This window comes from Falco punctatus (genome assembly GCF_963210335.1).
Source record: "Falco punctatus genome assembly, chromosome: 6".
NCBI classification, from domain to species: Eukaryota; Metazoa; Chordata; class Aves; order Falconiformes; family Falconidae; genus Falco; species Falco punctatus.
The window spans coordinates 33,963,315-33,980,865 of NC_137585.1; the positions used below are offsets into that span (position 1 = coordinate 33,963,315).

General features: G+C 46.2%; 1 protein-coding gene across 20 annotated transcripts in view; it reads right to left on the minus strand.

The window, feature by feature from the left end:
• Window positions 1–494: 494 nt before the first annotated feature.
• RBFOX2 (RNA binding fox-1 homolog 2) overlaps window positions 495–17,551 on the minus strand; it is a 176,068-nt gene continuing 159,011 nt past the window's right edge. For 8 of the 20 annotated variants that reach the window (XM_080392917.1, XM_080392916.1, XM_080392919.1 and 5 more), the window contains 2 exons: window positions 16,649–16,688; window positions 9,928–11,664 (listed from right to left, as the gene is read on the minus strand). In XM_080392917.1, the coding sequence (XP_080249043.1) occupies window positions 11,260–11,664; window positions 16,649–16,688 (445 nt within the window). In that variant the 3' untranslated portion in view covers window positions 9,928–11,259. Of the gene's footprint in view, window positions 6,887–8,052; window positions 8,126–9,099; window positions 9,189–9,927; window positions 11,665–14,029; window positions 14,073–14,281; window positions 14,406–16,648; window positions 16,689–17,551 lie in introns of those variants that run through there. The other 12 variants (XM_080392907.1, XM_080392906.1, XM_080392922.1 and 9 more) reach the window with 5 other exon arrangements.

A 17,551-nucleotide genomic window follows, 5' to 3' on the forward strand; every position in this document is an offset into this window, starting at 1 on the left:
TGTCCAAACTCCTAGAGGAAATTCATGCCAAGCACAGGAACACCAGCTTCCAGTTGTGCGTGTTCACTGCCTGTGCTAACAGGGACAGGAGGTTGGCTACGCAGGCATTAAAGAAAACGCTGATACTATAATTTGAAATGGTTGTCCCTCCTTCCACACTAACAGGTTCAAACAAGATTAGGCTTGGGGGGGGGGGGGGGGAAGCCTCCTTCTCAAATACCAAACAAATGGCCCTTTTCCGCTAATAAGCAGCAATGGGAAAGCATGGCAGGGAAAGGTGTGGGGTTACAGCGAGCTCCGTGCATGGACAGGTCTGGGATTCTGCCAGCGTGACTTCCCAAGGCTTTGCCCTTTATCACCATTAAGAAGCTCCTACGTCCCAGCTCATTCTTCAAAGCAGCTTCCCGTCTTTGCGTTTTACCTGCCAGGGAGATGCTCCAGCAAAATTCATCCAGAGTCACTGAAAAACAGACAACACGTGGGAGCCAGCAGACTGGTGTTTCTCTCTTTTATTTAAAAACAGTGCTTCATTACCATTTGCAAAGGGTTAGGAAGGGTTTCCCCCCTTGCTTAGAGTTTATAAAAGCCAGCAACATGATCAATAATTTATACACATGGATAGTAATACAAAAAAAAGGAATAAAAGCTAAAGATCTAACTACTCCGACCTTCACAATTCCAGCTACTTGATAATAATAGGAATAACCCAATGAATACTGTATGGTCTGAAAGCTACTATACAATATGATACTTAACGAGGGAGGGCGGGAAGTTAAAGGCTGTCACAAAGCCCTGGGATGCAGATACTGCTTCTCCAGAGTCAGCAGGGAAATGGGACCCTGGGCAAGCGGCTTGGGCGTCCTAGGAAATGATCCAGGGGAAGGGAACGCATCCCACTCGGGACACGTCCAGTTCCCCGGCGGTACCTGGCAATGGGAGGTGCTGGGGAGACTGCGTGAAGGGGCAAGTCCGTTGCTGCCACTGGAGGTGCTGCGGCATCTCAGCCTTGCACTGAAAAATCTCCAAGTCTCAAGTAGATCAGCCTGTGAGGTCAGTAAAATACTCCACCAGCTCCGTATCACTCTACAGCCCTGGTTCTCATTTGCTATCGGCCCCAGGTTTTAGCTCCAGCTATTTACAAGCAGGACTTATCATATTGAAAAGAGAAAAAAAAAAAAAAAAAAGGAAAAAACCCAAAGACAAATCATATCCCCTGGGGTAAAGAGGATTATTTCGTCACTTGATAATGCAGCCAAATCAAGCTGCCAAAACTACAACACGCGCGCACACACAAAATACTGTGAACAGAAAAATAGAAAAACATGACCAAAACTGAGACTACTAATGTGGGAGGCCCGATTTCTGCAAGGAATTCAATCCTTGCGGAAGCAACAAGCCCCTCCACCAGCAGAGAACTGGGAATCTGGCAAGAGATTTATTGACCCACTTCAGAACAAAACAAAACAAGAAAAAAGAAAAACCATTCCTAAGATTAACTGGCATTTTATCGACTGCCAGCCAAATGAATATTCGGGTGGACGGTTTTAGACACCAGCAGTCTCCTGGCAAAATCAGGCAAGATTTTTGGCTGATGCATTCTTGCTCTACCATGAGTTGAGAGGCAACATAGGAAGCTTGTCTACTGCACAAGCCTGGACCAGCTGCAGCCTGCTACCCAGAGGGGACAACCGCTGGCAGTGCTTTCAACCACCAGCAAGAAGTTGCCTTCCAGGGTTAGCAATGGCAATGAAGAGGGGACGTGGCAGCCTAAATGGGACTTGGGACGTCCATCGATGCACATGCTGCGAAGGGACGGGGGCTAACCTGCCAGCCCCTGGCTAGAGCAAGGCATACCAGGGAGAAACCCCAGAGCCTACTTGAAAAGGGCCCCATTTCACACTCTGGCTATCAGACTCCTGCTTGCCTTGTTGACTGGAGTTTCCATTGCAGAAGAGAAGTTTACTGGAGTTGGAGGGCGGAGAGGACAATCAGTAAGATAGGGATGGAGGGAAGGGGCTTTTCAGACATTAACATCACCAAAAATAGTGTTTTATGCAACAAAGAGTCAAGTCTCACTGGTGTATACTACAAAATGTTTGACATTTTCCAAGAGCATGTCAAAATAAAAACACAAAGAAGTTTACATTGGATGTTCATCATCTTCACTAAGTTGGGTCCCGTCCCACCCCCCCTTCCTATTTGAAAACAGTGCAAACAGGTAACACACTTTAAAATTCACCCCGCTGCACCACGGACAGCATTCCCCCTCCCCTGCCAGGCTGGAGGTCACAGGCAGCGGGCCGTCTGCCTGCTTTCCCTTTGGAGCTAGACTCAGCAAAAGCGCTCCCCAGAGCTGTTGTTTGAGTTTCCCTTTATTAAGCTCCTAAGTGCTCCCCAAGCCTGTTCTCCATTTGCCTCCTCCTTCAGGGCCGGGCTGGGAAGATACAGATAGGGACGGGCTGGGGAAAAATGTAGGTAGGAACTGGGAGGCTCAGCTTTGTATTCCCCGCTGCTGAAACTCTGGGCACTGGAACTGAAACCCCAGTAGCCAGCATCTCTTTTTGGGAAAGGAAATGCTTTTATTAACCGTTCCACAACTAGCACTCGAGCCAGCTATTCAGATAACCCTCCTCAGCTCTTGCTGTGCACTTCACATCCACAGGTCTCAAAATGGGTGAGAAAGGGGATAAACTCCCACTTCACTTTAGGGACAGGGAAGCGAAGTCCAGCAGCGACACGACCGCTCCGCAATGACCCTTTAGGAGCACCGACAGAGCCCTGCCCAAAAGACAGGCCTCTGACTCCTGAGCTAGTGCTCTTCCTCGTTGGGCAAGTCCGCTCTCTCTTGGGCACTGAAACAGCCAAGCCACAGCTATTTTAAAACATGGCTTTGTCTATCTCAACTCATCACACACGATCCACGTAACCGCTGAACCTGGGCAACGCCGGCTGTAGCAGGCTCGTACAGAGTTCCCCGTTGTCTCCAGGTCCTGTCATGGCTTTTCTTAAAAAAGCTAACCCACCTACACCAGTGCAGCCTCCCTAGCACAGGGACAGTGACAACAGTTTGCTAACATGCTGGGCATCAGTATAACTTATTCCCAGTAGAGAATATGCTATACTAGTAGAATTATTCTTGTACCAGCACAACTGTACCATAAGGAAAGATAGACCAGCACATTAAATAAATCAACTCTTCAATCCAAAATTTTATCAGTATAGTATCACGTGCTGGCCAGACCTATTGCAAGACAGTACAAACAGCAACACTTAAAAAAACCTACTTTTCCTCTTCATCAAGAGGAATCCCAGGTGCCACCAGACTAAAAGGTGACAAAGAGCAAGCTATCTGCCAGGCTGCCTGCCTGGTTTCCCTCAGAAGGCCAAGCCCTGCTTTGCAAGGGGCCTGCGACTACAGACCCATCTTGGGGACAGGCACTAGCTGCCATCAGTTAAATAAGCCAGGGCCCGGTATAATTCATTAAGTGTAATTCATTTTGCATAGGGAGATATAGGTTTTGTCCTCACTTCATCAGAAGACGGATACAGCCACGGCTCGGCTACTCCGAACGCATCTCAAGCCAATTCATAACACATCCGAGCGAAACCAGAGCTATTGTTTGCCAAGAGGGAAGAAAGGTTCAAGAGCTCTCCTGCCACAGCACAACACTCACTCAAGAAACCTCGCTGCAAAATTTGAGCTGGCATGCAAGGTTTTGGGAGGTCTGGTGCTCCAGAGATGTGGAACCAGCAAGCCACCTGCAGCTCCCAGCCAAGCAAGCATCCCGGTGTCCCCTCTGAAGCTCCCTGCTGAGAGCAGGATGCTGGGCTATCAGCAACCTTCCTCAGCGGGGGTCTTGCAGCATTAACTTCAGAGTCAAGGAGACACTGGCTGGTTAATGCACTGCAGGAGCCTGGCAGGGAGCAACCAGTGCAGGCTGGGCTCGGATACAGGAGGAATCAGGCTGGATGTTCTAGAGTGGGTACTACTCTGAGATCATACAGCAGGGGACCACAGCCCTGCAAAGGTTGGGCGCTTCTACACTAAACCCCTCACGCTCCTAATATACTTGAGTGGGCTGAAGCTGCCATGCATAGACTCTGCTCAGAAGCAGAAATGGGGCTGGCCTCCCTACTCCCAGGGAGGCCAAGTAGCAGTGGGGTTATAGCAAGCGGCACTGCCAGGGCAGGGGAGGACGCTCGGGGAGGGAGAAGCCAGCTTTTTGGGAGCTGCAGTCAGAACCAGCTGAACTGAAACATAGGAAAGGGGCAGTGGGGTGAGCAGCTGCCCCTGTCGGGCTCTGCAAGCTGCACTGCTCCCGCTCGCAGCCTGCAGACCTGCTGCGTGAGGAACTGCCTGCGGACAAGGGAAGGGACAGCCTCACGCAGCCCCTCCACCCACAGGTGGGTAGAACTACTCCAGTAGAGGCTTTTGCTGCATCTCAGCTCCAGAAGTCCCCTGGCTGCCCTGCAGTGGAAACTGGCTCCCCTCGAATATGACTGTTTCTACCACAAGTCCTCCCTCCCCTACCCCAACTCGGGCAGTAAAAGCCCCCAAACACCCCGAGTCCCCCTCATTTCCTAGATTTTGTGAAAGCCCCAAGACCCTGTTCCCCCCTCCCCATTTTCAAGCTAACTAAAATATTTATATACAAACAACAAAAAAATTGTCATAACAGCAACAAACCAAACTTTGGCTTGGAAAAAAAAAAGTTAAAACCCAACAATAAAACCAGGAAAAAAAAAAAAAAAAAGAAGAAAAAACCCAAAAAACGTGGCCAACAGGCTGGCAGTTTGGTGTCCCCTTTATCTAGCTATTCCTCCAGAGAATCAATAGCTTCAGGGTCTCTAGCTTGACTAATGGCTTCCCCATTCTTCCCACTTGAGGTGCCTCCTCTCTGCTGAGCACAGAGAGGCTATGTGTATCGCTGAGGAAGAGGGGGAGGAAAAAAAAAAAAGCAAAGCTTGGCTGTGCGTGGCTGGGCCAGGACACCTCCCTGGGAGCTCTGCTTGCTGACGTTGCTTAGTGTTAAAAACAGAATAGGGAACCTCCTGCTATCAGTGGTGGATGGAGAAGCAGGTGTACAACAGGAGCTGGAGAGGCTCCACCAACAAACCCACACTCCAAGCAGCCCTCCTCAGGGCAGCGGGGCTCACCCCAGTACTCAAGGCAGCAGAATCAAAACACACTTCTGCATTTCTCTGCCATGTAGTTAAGAGACCCTGCCTCTGGTCGCTGGGGTTACTGGGAGCACTCTAGGTGCCAGGAGCTGAGTGGGGAGGTCTGGAGAACAGTAACTCCCTCCCCATCACAGCACAGCTCACACAAGTCATCTGAAAACGCTGACTTTGAAACACAGCAAAATCACCGTACATGAGAGCAGAAGGGAGACGGTTTGGGGAGTCATGAAGCCCTCCCGTAAAGAGCCTCTCTGCTTCCAAATCTGTCAATATGTAGTGTCTATATGGACTCAGCAGACCAGGTACAGAACTTTCCAAGAGAGGCTGGGCAAAACAGACCCAAAGCTTCAACGCAACTACGTAAGAGCCTGAAATAGCTTGCGGTGGGAAGTTCCTATGAGTTCAGAGTTTGCACAAACTGCTTCTGCCTCCCCTCAAACTCCTGACAGAAACAAAACTACTTTAGGATCAACGTTAAGATGTAAGAGATCCTCTTCCCCCACACAAACCTCATGCTTGCCCCTTACCTCAAGCAGCTTATACATGACTTGTTTTTCCTCACTCATGTTATTTGAAACAGATTACTTCCAGCAGCGCCTAAGCACCTCAGGGTGAACAGAGGGAGAGACCTTGCAACGCTGGACCTCAGATCACCCGAGAACAGCACTGATGCATGGTGGTTCTGCTAGCTTTCTTCCTCTGCAAGGCTGCATGCACTTCACCTCTACAAGTTTAACCGCTTGCTGTCCACAACAGAGGTACTCTGTGTGATGCTGCATTGCATCTGCCACTCCGCAAGGAAAGAAGACGAAAGGACAGCAAATGAGAAAGGTCTTGGAAAGGAGGAAGGAAAACTAAAAATAATTGCAGCCACCAGCAGTGCTGAACAATAAGCTAGAATAAGTTGGGGGTGTGTGTGAAAGATCATCCTCATCAAAACCACCTTTCCAACTCTTGTCCCCTGTATAGCAGGTAACAGGCAGTCTTTCAGCAGGTTGAGGATATCTTCTCCTGCCAAGTCTAAACTACTGACACTGCTGAAACTGCCCCAAACCTGTGCACATCGGATGGTGATAAAAATGAGGGAAGTCTCTGCATTTCCCTCATTTCCAAATGTAAATGACTATTTCCCACCAGCATTTAGGTCCCAGCCACAGCCAAAGAGTGCTTCCTTCTGCAGACCAGAAACACGGCAGGTGGAGACTTCTCCCTCATGTCGTCCTGTCTCATAGGCACCAAGCACCAGACCCAGGGAAGTAACTCTGTCTGCGTGTTCCTGATTAATTGCATGATATCAGTTTCTAACAACTTTCCTTATCACTAATTGCCTTTTCCGTGATTGGTAGGATAAGCTATGCACCAACATACAGACACGGAAATGCATTATTTTTACCACAGTTTAAAAAACCCCAAAAACAAACGAAAAAAAATCAAAACAAAAAAAATGCACAATCTTTGGAACAAAAGAATTAAAGGCAGAAATTTAAAGGAAAAAAATACATATTCGAAGAACATAGTGAGGTATAAAAAAGTATTTTCTCTTTTGTTTTTTTGTTTTTCTTCCTCGTCTTGCTATAGAGTTCCTCTACTAGTAAATATTGCAATAGCCAGGCCTCATGAACTGGGGGGGCTGTCCCACTTGCAGGGGGCTCACGTCACTTCAGTAGGGGGCAAATCGGCTGTAGCCACCTCGGTATAAACTCGCCTGTAGAAATTAAATGACAGAAGAGGTTGTTAGGAGGAGAACTGTGAAGAAATACTCAGGACAGCACCCAAATTCTTTCAGAAGGACTAACAGACATGTCTGGGTACTGACCCACCACCATCAGCACCTCTAAGAAGCAAGAGAGGAGAGCCTTGCTTGCAACACCAAGGACATGTCTCAGGAGGACATGCTCATGGCCAGCCAGCTGGAGGTGAAGTTTGGCAAGCCTCAGTTGAAGGGAGTTCAGCACCAGGGAGAAGACCCAGGAGTCCTCGTCTCTGAGCCAGTTGTTTAGGCTGTTTTTATACATAGCAGAGACCAAGACTTTTAGGATGCTCTTCACCTCACCTTAAGGTAAAGGTCTAGAATAGACACGATGACCTGGTATCCTAGAAGTACCTGCTTTTCCTTCATTGACACTTAAGGAAAATCCACACGATGATCTGAGGCTCAAACTGAGGCACTACTCTGCAGATATCTATATTTAGGTGTCTTTTTCTCTGAACACATTTGTATTCCAGCCTTTGCAGCAGCACAGATACTGCGCTGGCTAGCAGATGGGCAAGCATGTGGTTTCAGCAAGCTGCTCCACCCCCTGCCAATGCCAGCACACCTTGCTCCTGCCCTTGCGTAACTGCTGCTGGCAGGCAGGACACTGCATCCTTCCACTAGTGGAAGTGGGAACCAAGTGGAGCAGCTTTGTTGCAAGATGTAATGAGAACAATTTACTCCCTCGCTTCCTAGAACTGATTTCTCAGCATGCAACACAAGCCTTTAAAGTTAATGAAAATGGCAAGAAAAGGTGTCTTGCATCTCTTTAACTATTGCTGATTTTTGCTCTATGTATCACCTTGATACAGTTTTACTGATTCACCAACAGCATTCTGGACCCTGCCATTTACAGTCATTCTTCTACCACCTCCTTTGTACTAGGTGATGTGCAAGACCATGTAGTAACTGGTCTCCTACAACCTGGCGCCTTTGCTAGTGCACACACACAAATATATGAATGCAGAACAACTTGGAATGCAGCACTGCAGCCAAGGACCTCCTTCCTGCACAAAAAAAGTATTTCTGGGTGAAGTTTCATTACCCGATACCCAGTGATCGGTTGTTCCCCGTGTTGGAAATGAGAAACAGCACAAGAAAAAAACCAGAACACTTACCACAGCGCCAACTCCGTAGCTAGCGGCAGGGGCAAGGGCGTGGTAAGGATCTGCTGTGTATACCCTGCCATAACTGAAAAGAGGGAGAAAAGATATAAAAAGAGAAAGAGAGAGAAAAAAACCCAAAACAACTCGTCACTTTGGAGGGCAGAGATACAGCTGTCTGACCACAGGCGATGGAAGAAGCAGCGTGCCCTTCTACACACATGTATGCATACATGCACACACATGCACTCAGGCAGCCCCTCTTCAAAGAGATCCTAGGGGCATGCTGCCATGCATCACATGAGATGGGTGAGAGAATGGCCTACAAGGAGGAATGTGGCAGAAGCCATGAGCTTGACCTGTAGGAAAGAGGTCAGTACCTTTGAAAATGACACTAGTGCATCCCTTACCTCACATGATGCAATTTGGGAGGAGAGTGACTGCTGACACTAGTGATACTGGCATGGTAACAGCTGCTAAATGGAAAGCAGTGAGGGATTCTCCAGAATGAGAAGGGAATATAAACTTTCATGGTCTTGCACATGCTAGAATTAAAACACAGCCTCACTGCACAGGAGATGGAAAAAAAAAATCTTAAGGCAAGCACTCTGATAATCCTTGGATCCATACAGATCTGCACGTTAAAGCATCCTAGAGTACTGTATGAGCAGAGTAATTTTTACTTTATGAATGGGGAGAGGAATGCACCCAGTGATTAAACAACCTGCCCAGAGTCACAGAGCAAGGACCTGGCAAGACAGGCTAGGTCCTTTGACTGAGGCTGTAACCACACTGCCTCCTTTGTGCAGAGAATCACAAGGACAGGGAAGAGGCCAGGATTTGTGCCAGCTTACATACATCGGAGGGCAATACTGCCCAGAAGCAGAGAGACAAACTGTGCATTCAAGTCTTTCATGTTGGATTGTGCATGCATATGTGCACATGCGAGTGCAAGTAAGACAAAGGCCCAGGGAAAGAAGCAGAAGTGCTGTAATGGATCACTGCTCCTTGAATCCCTGAGCACAGCAAGGGAGCCCCCACGGACACCGCCCCCTTACATACCCATCGCTGTAAGCTGCTGCAGCGGCTGCAGCGGCCGTGGCTGCTGTTGCAGTAGCAGGCTGTGCATATCTGTAGGCTGCATATCCACCCTGCAGGAGAGAAGAGAACTGACTTTACAGATACCTGTCCACCCACGCAGAGCATTAAAAAATAAAATAAATTAAAAAAAAAAAAAGTCACACACATCACAAGAAGAGGAAGTGTTTCAAACTGCATCAGCTGCCATGTCATGTCTATTGCAAGCATCACCCATTAACTCATGTATATTCCTTTCCTCAGAAGGACCAGGGAGACTCTTCTATCACCCTGTTTATCAGAAGGAAGAAACTAAAGCAAGCCTGAGCACGGTTAGACCCCTGCAGGAAATTAAATTTGGCACGAAGGAACTGAAAACCAAAAGAGAGCTGAAATCTTGCATGCAATGTAATTTCTATGACCTCTTAAGATGGGGAAATCGGAGGCGGGCACTTTCTGTGAAGTGCGTATTTTAGAAATTTGTGCTTTTTAACCCTTGGAAACCCAAAAGGATAGCATTTCATTTGGTCCAGAAGCAGAGAAGTATCAATAGCCAAAGAAGCCAAAAAGCTATCAGGAAAAGACAGTTAAGAGAAGACAGTCCCTGGTAGTCTCAGGGCTGGCAACAAGCAAAGTGACATTGATACCAACCAGACTGTTCTCTCCTCTCTCCATGTAAAAGGGAAACAGGTCAGGGGAACTACGCCACAACAGTCTGTATTGCCGCTGCATTTCTGCCCAGGCTACACACTTGTAGTAAAGGTCTTTAAAATGCTTACACTGATAAAAGGTAGTTACTAAAAACGTACTTACAGCTGGGTTGGCAAAATGTGAATCCTGACCCAGAGGAAGACCTGTGAGTTATCTCCTGGAACTCCCACAAGGAGCTCTTGGAGCAGAGGAAAACCCGTCTCAGGCAGGCAGCTCTGCACAGCAGGCAGAACAGAGGGCTCTGAAGCCTAGGTGAGATATTATTTCTTTATTGTACACTTCTGAACACATTTTTGTTAACTCGGGGGGGAGCGCAATGGTAAATGAACCGTGGCTTTGATTTGCTCATTGGCACAATGAGCCATAAATAACATCAGAAAATTCCAGATTGCTCCTGGCTTTTTTTTTTTTTCCCCTCCAATTGACATTTCAGAGTTTCAAGGACCAAAAGGCAGACTTATGCTCTTCACCTCCAGAATCAACTCAACATATACCTCTACCACTTCTTCCCTATAGATCTTTTGTGTACATGTCATTAAGAGTACAAGATCAGCTCTACTACAGGACTGTGCGTTTGCTCAGCACTGTTCAGTTTTGGGCTAGGTAGCTTTTACATTAGAAGTAATGATTTTAAGTTATTTTTTGTTGCTTTTGTGGGGCCTGCGTTAGCCCCATGAGCGCTAACATGCTATCCAAAACATGTCTGGGGACCCTTCCCTACTCTGGAGAAGAGGGACTTACAGCCTCCTTCAATCTTCTAGTTAACAGAAAGAACACCACAAATCTACACCTCTGAAACATCTCCACACTGCCTGAAAGAGATGTCATGTTACAGTTTTGCCCTTTCAATCTCATCTAGCTGTTTCAATCCCTGCACTCTGGACTGACGGTTTGGGGAGGTTTAGCCTGGGTTTGGCACACCATCAGTGCACCACCATTACTCCCACCTCTGAAACATGACGGAGACAAGAGGAATGAGATGCAGCCTTAATCCAAATCCAACCTCCCTCGGCCTCACCAAATTAAGACAAAACTTCATACCAATGTCGCTGTGGTATTCCCTTAAGATGAAGAGCTTCTTGAACTCGACGGGGTCTGTCACTTGGGCATGGCGCACGAGGCGTTTTTGCCTGGCACACCCTCTGCAGGGCAGCCAGCTTCAGCGAGCACCCCGGTTCCCACTCTGCCCCACACCTGCCAGCCACATTTCAGATCAAAAGCCATTTCAAATGTGCCTGGCACATACTCCGAACATGACAGCAAGATGCAGTTTGAAACCAAAAAGGGTTATCATGTAATTCTCTTTTAACTCATGTCTCTCATAAAGGAAAACAAAACCAAACCAAACCAAAACAAACAAAAAAAAGAAGAATAGAAAAGAAGGCTTGGAATCAGGTGTGGGAGGGGGAATGGCGTAACATTTATTAATCAAAATTAAAAACTAAGCATGCTGACATCTGGAGCTAGAACAACCAGCAAAGTCACCACGTTCAGACTCATATTGGCTAGTTCTATCCATCCCAGCATTCTCTTGGGACAGCAGTTCGCCCTAGGCTCTACCACAAGCTCAGTGAAGTACACAGCCTCAAGTACTAGAGCGTGCAGCCACAACAACCTGCTATTACGGAAACAGTCAGTCACCACTGGAGTTAACATTCCAACCTTAACGACTCCCCGCAGCATCCCGCCCTCGCCCCCCAGAATGGCTCCCACCCTAGCCCTGTCCCACACCACAATGTTAATAATTATAACAAGCAATAACCCATCTGTTATATCAGAGAAGGGAACAGAGACTCCACTGAGAGATTTAGAGCGGGATGTTAACATTTCTTCAGTCAACTGCACAACAAACAAAAAAAACAGGAGAAATAATTTATTGGAGAAATGAAGTTAAGAAATAGCTGACATGTGTATTGCTTTTTAACCATGCACTGATGCAAAATTGAAGCTATTGTTAATTTAAAAAAAAAAAAAGTCACAGGATAGAGGTACACACGCAGGGGCAGACCTGCTCAGTTCAAAGCAATCTGCAAATTCTACTTGTGTGTACTTCAAATAAAACCAAAAATGGGGACTATAATGGCCATGGTACGTTCCTGTCATAGGAGCAATGAGTGTGGACAGCTGGGGGATTTCTGACACAGGGATGTATTTAGCATGACCAGCAGGTCCAAATACACCAAAGAGGGTGAAGGAAAGAGAAGGAAAGTTGCGACTATTACTCATGATTTCATAAATGCTTCCAGCAAGCTCTGGAACCAGTACAGAGCAAAGGAGACATTGTGCAGGTTGCCTTACCCAGCTGATGCTCCATAACCCAGGACCCACCCATAACTCCATCAATGCATCTACAGCCCTGCTCAGCTTGTCCAATGCACCAGTTATTTTCTCCTGCTATTCCTGTTCACACACAACTTTAACTGGTATGCAGAGCTCATCCATAACCTCAGCTATACAGTCCTGCCACCCCTAGTGGTTTCTGATGCCACTCACTTCAGGTACTCTAGTAAATATAATCTATAACAGAGTACAGCATCTTCAACAAACGTGAACAATCCTGTTTCCTAATTCAAGAAATAATAATAGTTAAAAAAAACCCACAAAACTTGCTAGCTGTACCATAATCCTCCAGTGCCACAGCCAAACTGCAACAGAAGACACCACTGAGTGGCATAATCCCTGAAACCCAGGACAGTCATGCGAACTCCCACTCCATCTATTTAAGTGAAGTGATTCCACAGGGCAGGTTTACACCTCTAGGTTCAATTTTTAAAATCTTTAGCCTCATCTCAAAAGAAATGAGTGTGGCTGAGCTTCTCACACAGATGTTAGGTCAGAGAAATTTCTAGCAAAGGGATAGTTTAAAAATTGCCTCGACAAGGAAATAGAGAAACTAAGGAAAAGGCTTATGCATATTTACTGGGCAGTAAGTAACAGCCGAAAGAACCGTCTAAATCAAGATTGGTCCCTTCTGGTACAGTCTTTTGGATTGTCTGGGGAGCACGTGAGTGAGATGAACACAACCCCAAATGCTGCTTATTTTAATTCAAGTTCTCTTTCTCTGGATATCCTGCCAGTGTTGCTGGGGGCTGTTCTAAACCCCTTTCCCCAAGTGAATGTGCAGTGCTTGTGCCTATAGATCTCAGTTGTCAAAACAACCATATTTGTTCAAGTATTCACAAAAGCCCAAATTTAAAATTACTCTTCTGTGATGTTATCATCCTTGGCTCATCAACGAAGCAGGACAGTATTTTTTTTTAATTCCTTCTTTAACATTAGATGATAGCTTTTTCAATATTATATATTCTCTGAAGCAACACAAACATGGCAAAATAACATATACAGGAAGCTGCAATCCCAGTTAAAGCAGCATTCCAATTAATGAGCACGTTAGTATAAGTAAATGAGCACTTTCTTTAAGAATATATGGTTCAGCTCAAATTAATTCCATCTTCTCTTCCACTCTTGAGGTCCACGTTAGGCGATCAATCCAATGAGAACATGAGGAAATCCAAAACTACAGCTTACTGTATCAGTGTATCCTATTGCATAAGCCTCCCTTTTCTTTCTCCCTTGCTGCCTTAAATGGGGGCACAAAGCATGTTGCTGGCTCTCTTTACTTCAGAGCCTTTACACCACTTAAGACACAAGCATTCCCACACCCCTGGAGAAATGTGTGACTCATGGTACCCGTTAAGATACATTTGAGCATGTGCCAAGTTTAGGCAGGGAGCCCAATTTTAGGGTCTTTTATTTGTTGTATCTCAAATGTGTCTTGACCCCCAAATTGCCCTGTAACAGAAGTTAAAAAGCAGAAAGGGCCAGAACCATTTCCAGTATTTCTTTATTAGAAGGGTGGCATATGTGCACCAGGAATGAGCATGAATGAATTAAGAGAGGTGACAGGACAACGGTGTCCATTGCAGCAGGTGCTTCTACATGGTAATGGGACAAGCATGACCTGGTTAACCCTTCCATTGAATTTACTTTTTTTTTTTTAAAAAAAATGAAATGCCACTCGGTGTGAAATCTGGACACATGCCGCCCTGCTACAGCGGGGGCTTGGATCACACGTGAGTCTGCACTGCCCTAAAAAAGCCTCTGTTCCCATCTCTAATGTGGTGCTGGAATGGTTAGTATAATTCAGTTTTTTCCACTGCAATCCACAATCTGATCGGTTGGCAGGTCACACTGGCACTCCTACCTGAGGTATTTTAGCGCTAATGATTGGTTCCTGTAAGACTATTCTATAACAGAACACAGGAAGAGCAGTTCAAAAAAACACAGCTGTGGAAAGAAACAATCATACAAACAGCCCGCGGCGGGGCTCACCAGCCTTTTCTTTCCAGTGGATGCAAGCACGCTTTTCACAGGCAGAAGCAGTCTTCGCACGGGTGGGTTTGTTTGGGTTTCCCCCCCGCCGCCCAGATTGACCCCATTGTAGAAGAAAGATAACCTTTCTTATGATCCGAAATGAAGCCCTCTGCATCCTGGGGCACGTTGTTTCATGAATTCAGGTGTCTTGTCAGAGCGGGATGCATCCAACAAGAGATGGAATGCCTTCTTCACAGAAGAAATGGCTAGCAGGATGGTTGCCCCAGGAAAGAAAACAGGAGTGAGGAAGAGGAGGAGGAGGAAAATGAGAAATTGGTGCATAACATGTATGCAGAAAAAGCAGCCCAAATCTGGGACACTTCCCCTTCATCTTGCCTACCACTAACCACTCCCTGCCAGCTCAACTCCTTTCCATCCTTCCTTGACACAACCCTACGGATTCAATTTAACTTCCCCACTCCAGTCCTAACTGAAATACTCTCTGCCATCCCTTCCGCAGCCTGGGCAAGCCTTTCGCAGTAAAGGGACAGAACCACTGCAGTGAAAAGCATGACTAATCCGTGAGGCACAGGGCACTGTAGTCATTCCACCTGTGCCAAGGAAATTGTTTGAAAGGGTAATTTCATGTTTGGATTACGGTAACTCTTTCCTGAGCTCCATCAGAGGGCTCTGGGCAGCAATAACATAGGAAAAAGCACCACTATCTACCTTGGTGAAGTCCTCTCTTCTATCGTCCTGCTTTCTGACAGTGAGACCAGAACCACCTGTTAACAGCAGAGTCACCAGAAATCTAAGAGTTCTAACCTGACTTGGGAGCTTGGTTTTATGTTACGTGATGTTACTGCACTGCAGCACCAAGCGGTTACGGGGATTCGTCATTACTAAAGTTTCTGTCCTTAAAACATGTTTAAATAAGCCTTTTCTCTCCACTTGCAATGGAAGCTCTGAAGGAGCTTTCTCAGAAGAAACAGGGAGTGACCCTGGCCAGTCTTCCCTTTCAATGTGACAGCCTCTTACATGCCATACTCTGAGGGAAAAGGTACTAAGCATTGCTCGTTTACTTGCTTGCTTGCTGTTGCAAAGTCAGTGGTCTGTAAAGCTGGTGTTTTAGGACATGGGAAAACCCAAACCCTCTGTAGTCCTTGACACAGTTTTACAAAGGAACGCTTGATGAGGCAGATCAATTTTTAAAGGATTGCGCATGCAATAGTGTATGTAAGAACGAAGAAACACACAGAATATCTCTGTGCTCAGAGAGCACATCTTGCAACTGCGTTGGGAAAAGCACCTTTACAAGACTTGACCCTCCATACAAGACAACAAAATCCAAAAACTAATTCCACCCATTATCTTGAGTCTAAGCCCAGGGTCCTCCTCATAAACGTCAGGAGTAGCACCTTCAGAGGAGCGGGGATGTGAAAACCATGCCAACAACTGTGCCACTACCCAACACAAAACCTCCCCAGCTCTAAAGAGCTATTACCTACAGTACCACGAAAAGGAACTCTGCTAGAGCTAGCCAGGCCACAGGCTGCAATGGCAGGAGTGGACCTGAACATTTTGGCTCTGAAAGACATATTCCTACCATAGCTGCTCTGCAACAGCTCTCTGTTGGAGAGGTAACTGCTTTTCTCACTGGCCAGTCAGAATTCCTCCATCCACAACCCACCTACATATACACAGACGTCCTGGTGATTTTCAATACAGACTGGCTGCGTAGGACAAGGACAATGACAGGACAGAGTTTCCCATGGTATCAGAGCTAATTCCCAGACTGAAGAAGGCTGCTGACTCTTCTAACCGAGTATCTCCACATATTTGTACTTTACAATTCCCTGAAGAGGTGAGAGAATCTAGACTATTTAGGTACCATTTCTACCAGCAAAATGAGATGTCAGTTCTCACTCTAGCATCTCAGTCTCCATTTTTAATCAGTCCCAGTATCTTTCCCAAAGGGATAATCTCCACATCCCAGTAGCACACGAACATTTTTAAACATACAGCTTGCTCAGTTTAGTGTGGGCTGCACAAATTAAACCTGAAAGGGCCCCAAGAGGGGAGAGAAAGGGGAGGGCGGAAGGGGAGAAGGAAAGGGAAGGTCTGAGGCTAAACCAGTCCTGTTATTTTTATATCCAAATTATGTAAACGAGAGAAGTGTTGAGAGAAATTTGAATTCACTAATTATCTCTCAGGTTGATTAGTACCAGTGTGCATATGGGGACAGGACACCCAGTAAACTGACCCTGGCAATGATCAGGAAACCCAAAGGCTTAGGTCTTGCACCCAGGGGCAAGCGCAGTGACAGAGAAGCATGCTTGCATTCCTAAATATATAAATATATATATCCACAAGGAAGAAGAAAATTAAAGTAAATGATATTTTAAAAACCAAACCAAACAAACAAACCAAAGGAAAAAAAAAAAGAAAAAAAAAAAAAGGCTGGCTTGTCAGGGGTTGGGGACGAGAAGGCTCCGGTGTGTGTACTTACATAGAGGTCAGCACCGTAAAATCCGTCCTGGTAAACCACACTGCAGAAAATCCACACAAAAACAAAAAAACAAAAAACAAAAAACAAAAGAACAGAAAACACATTCCGGTTATTGAGGACGGCAGCATGCACATGCGTTTTACACAGGCAGGTGATGTATGAATCCACAACCTGGGCTTTTGGCAGGAGCAAATCAGCAAGAGAATGTGTGTGCGCACGCACGCTAGACGGCTCCAAGTCATCTTCCATGGCATGCAAAGGGGGAAGGGGTAGGCAGAGGGGGAGACAGTATACAAAGGAGAGAGGGAGGGGAACCACCATCTTGTACAATAAAAATAGACTCAAAAAGTTCTGATGTCCTGAAGAAGAGAAACAAGGGTTTAGAAACCTCCACTCTGGTTATTCTCCTGGAATGATTTTAGTTACCCCCTAAACACATGGAAACATTGGCTTCATAAAGTGGGCTTGTGAAATCGAGGAGCCCCTCTCAGAAGGCATCTCACAGGGGCTGGAGTCACCTATGTCAGAAGTAGGTTTCAGAGGGTTGTGTATGATTACGTATTTAGAGCTTCACAGGGCTGCATGACTTTGTTTCTGACATCCATACATCACCTGCTTTTACCCTGCACATTAGACATGCGATAAGATTTGGCTGATCACACAAGCATGCAAAGTAGTATTATTCAGCATCTTAAAGAACCAATGCAACACCTCAGGAAAACAAGTCAATCAATTCTGATCAAAGTAAACACAGAGAAATGTAATTAAAAAGAAAAAACCAAAAATACCCACAATGCATTGCTTTCACAAGCAGAGATAATGAGCTAAAAAGGTTAGGTGACTGGTCCAAGGTCCAAGAATTGAAAGGTGCAGTGGGAGTCCCTGGTAGTAACGACCTATTTT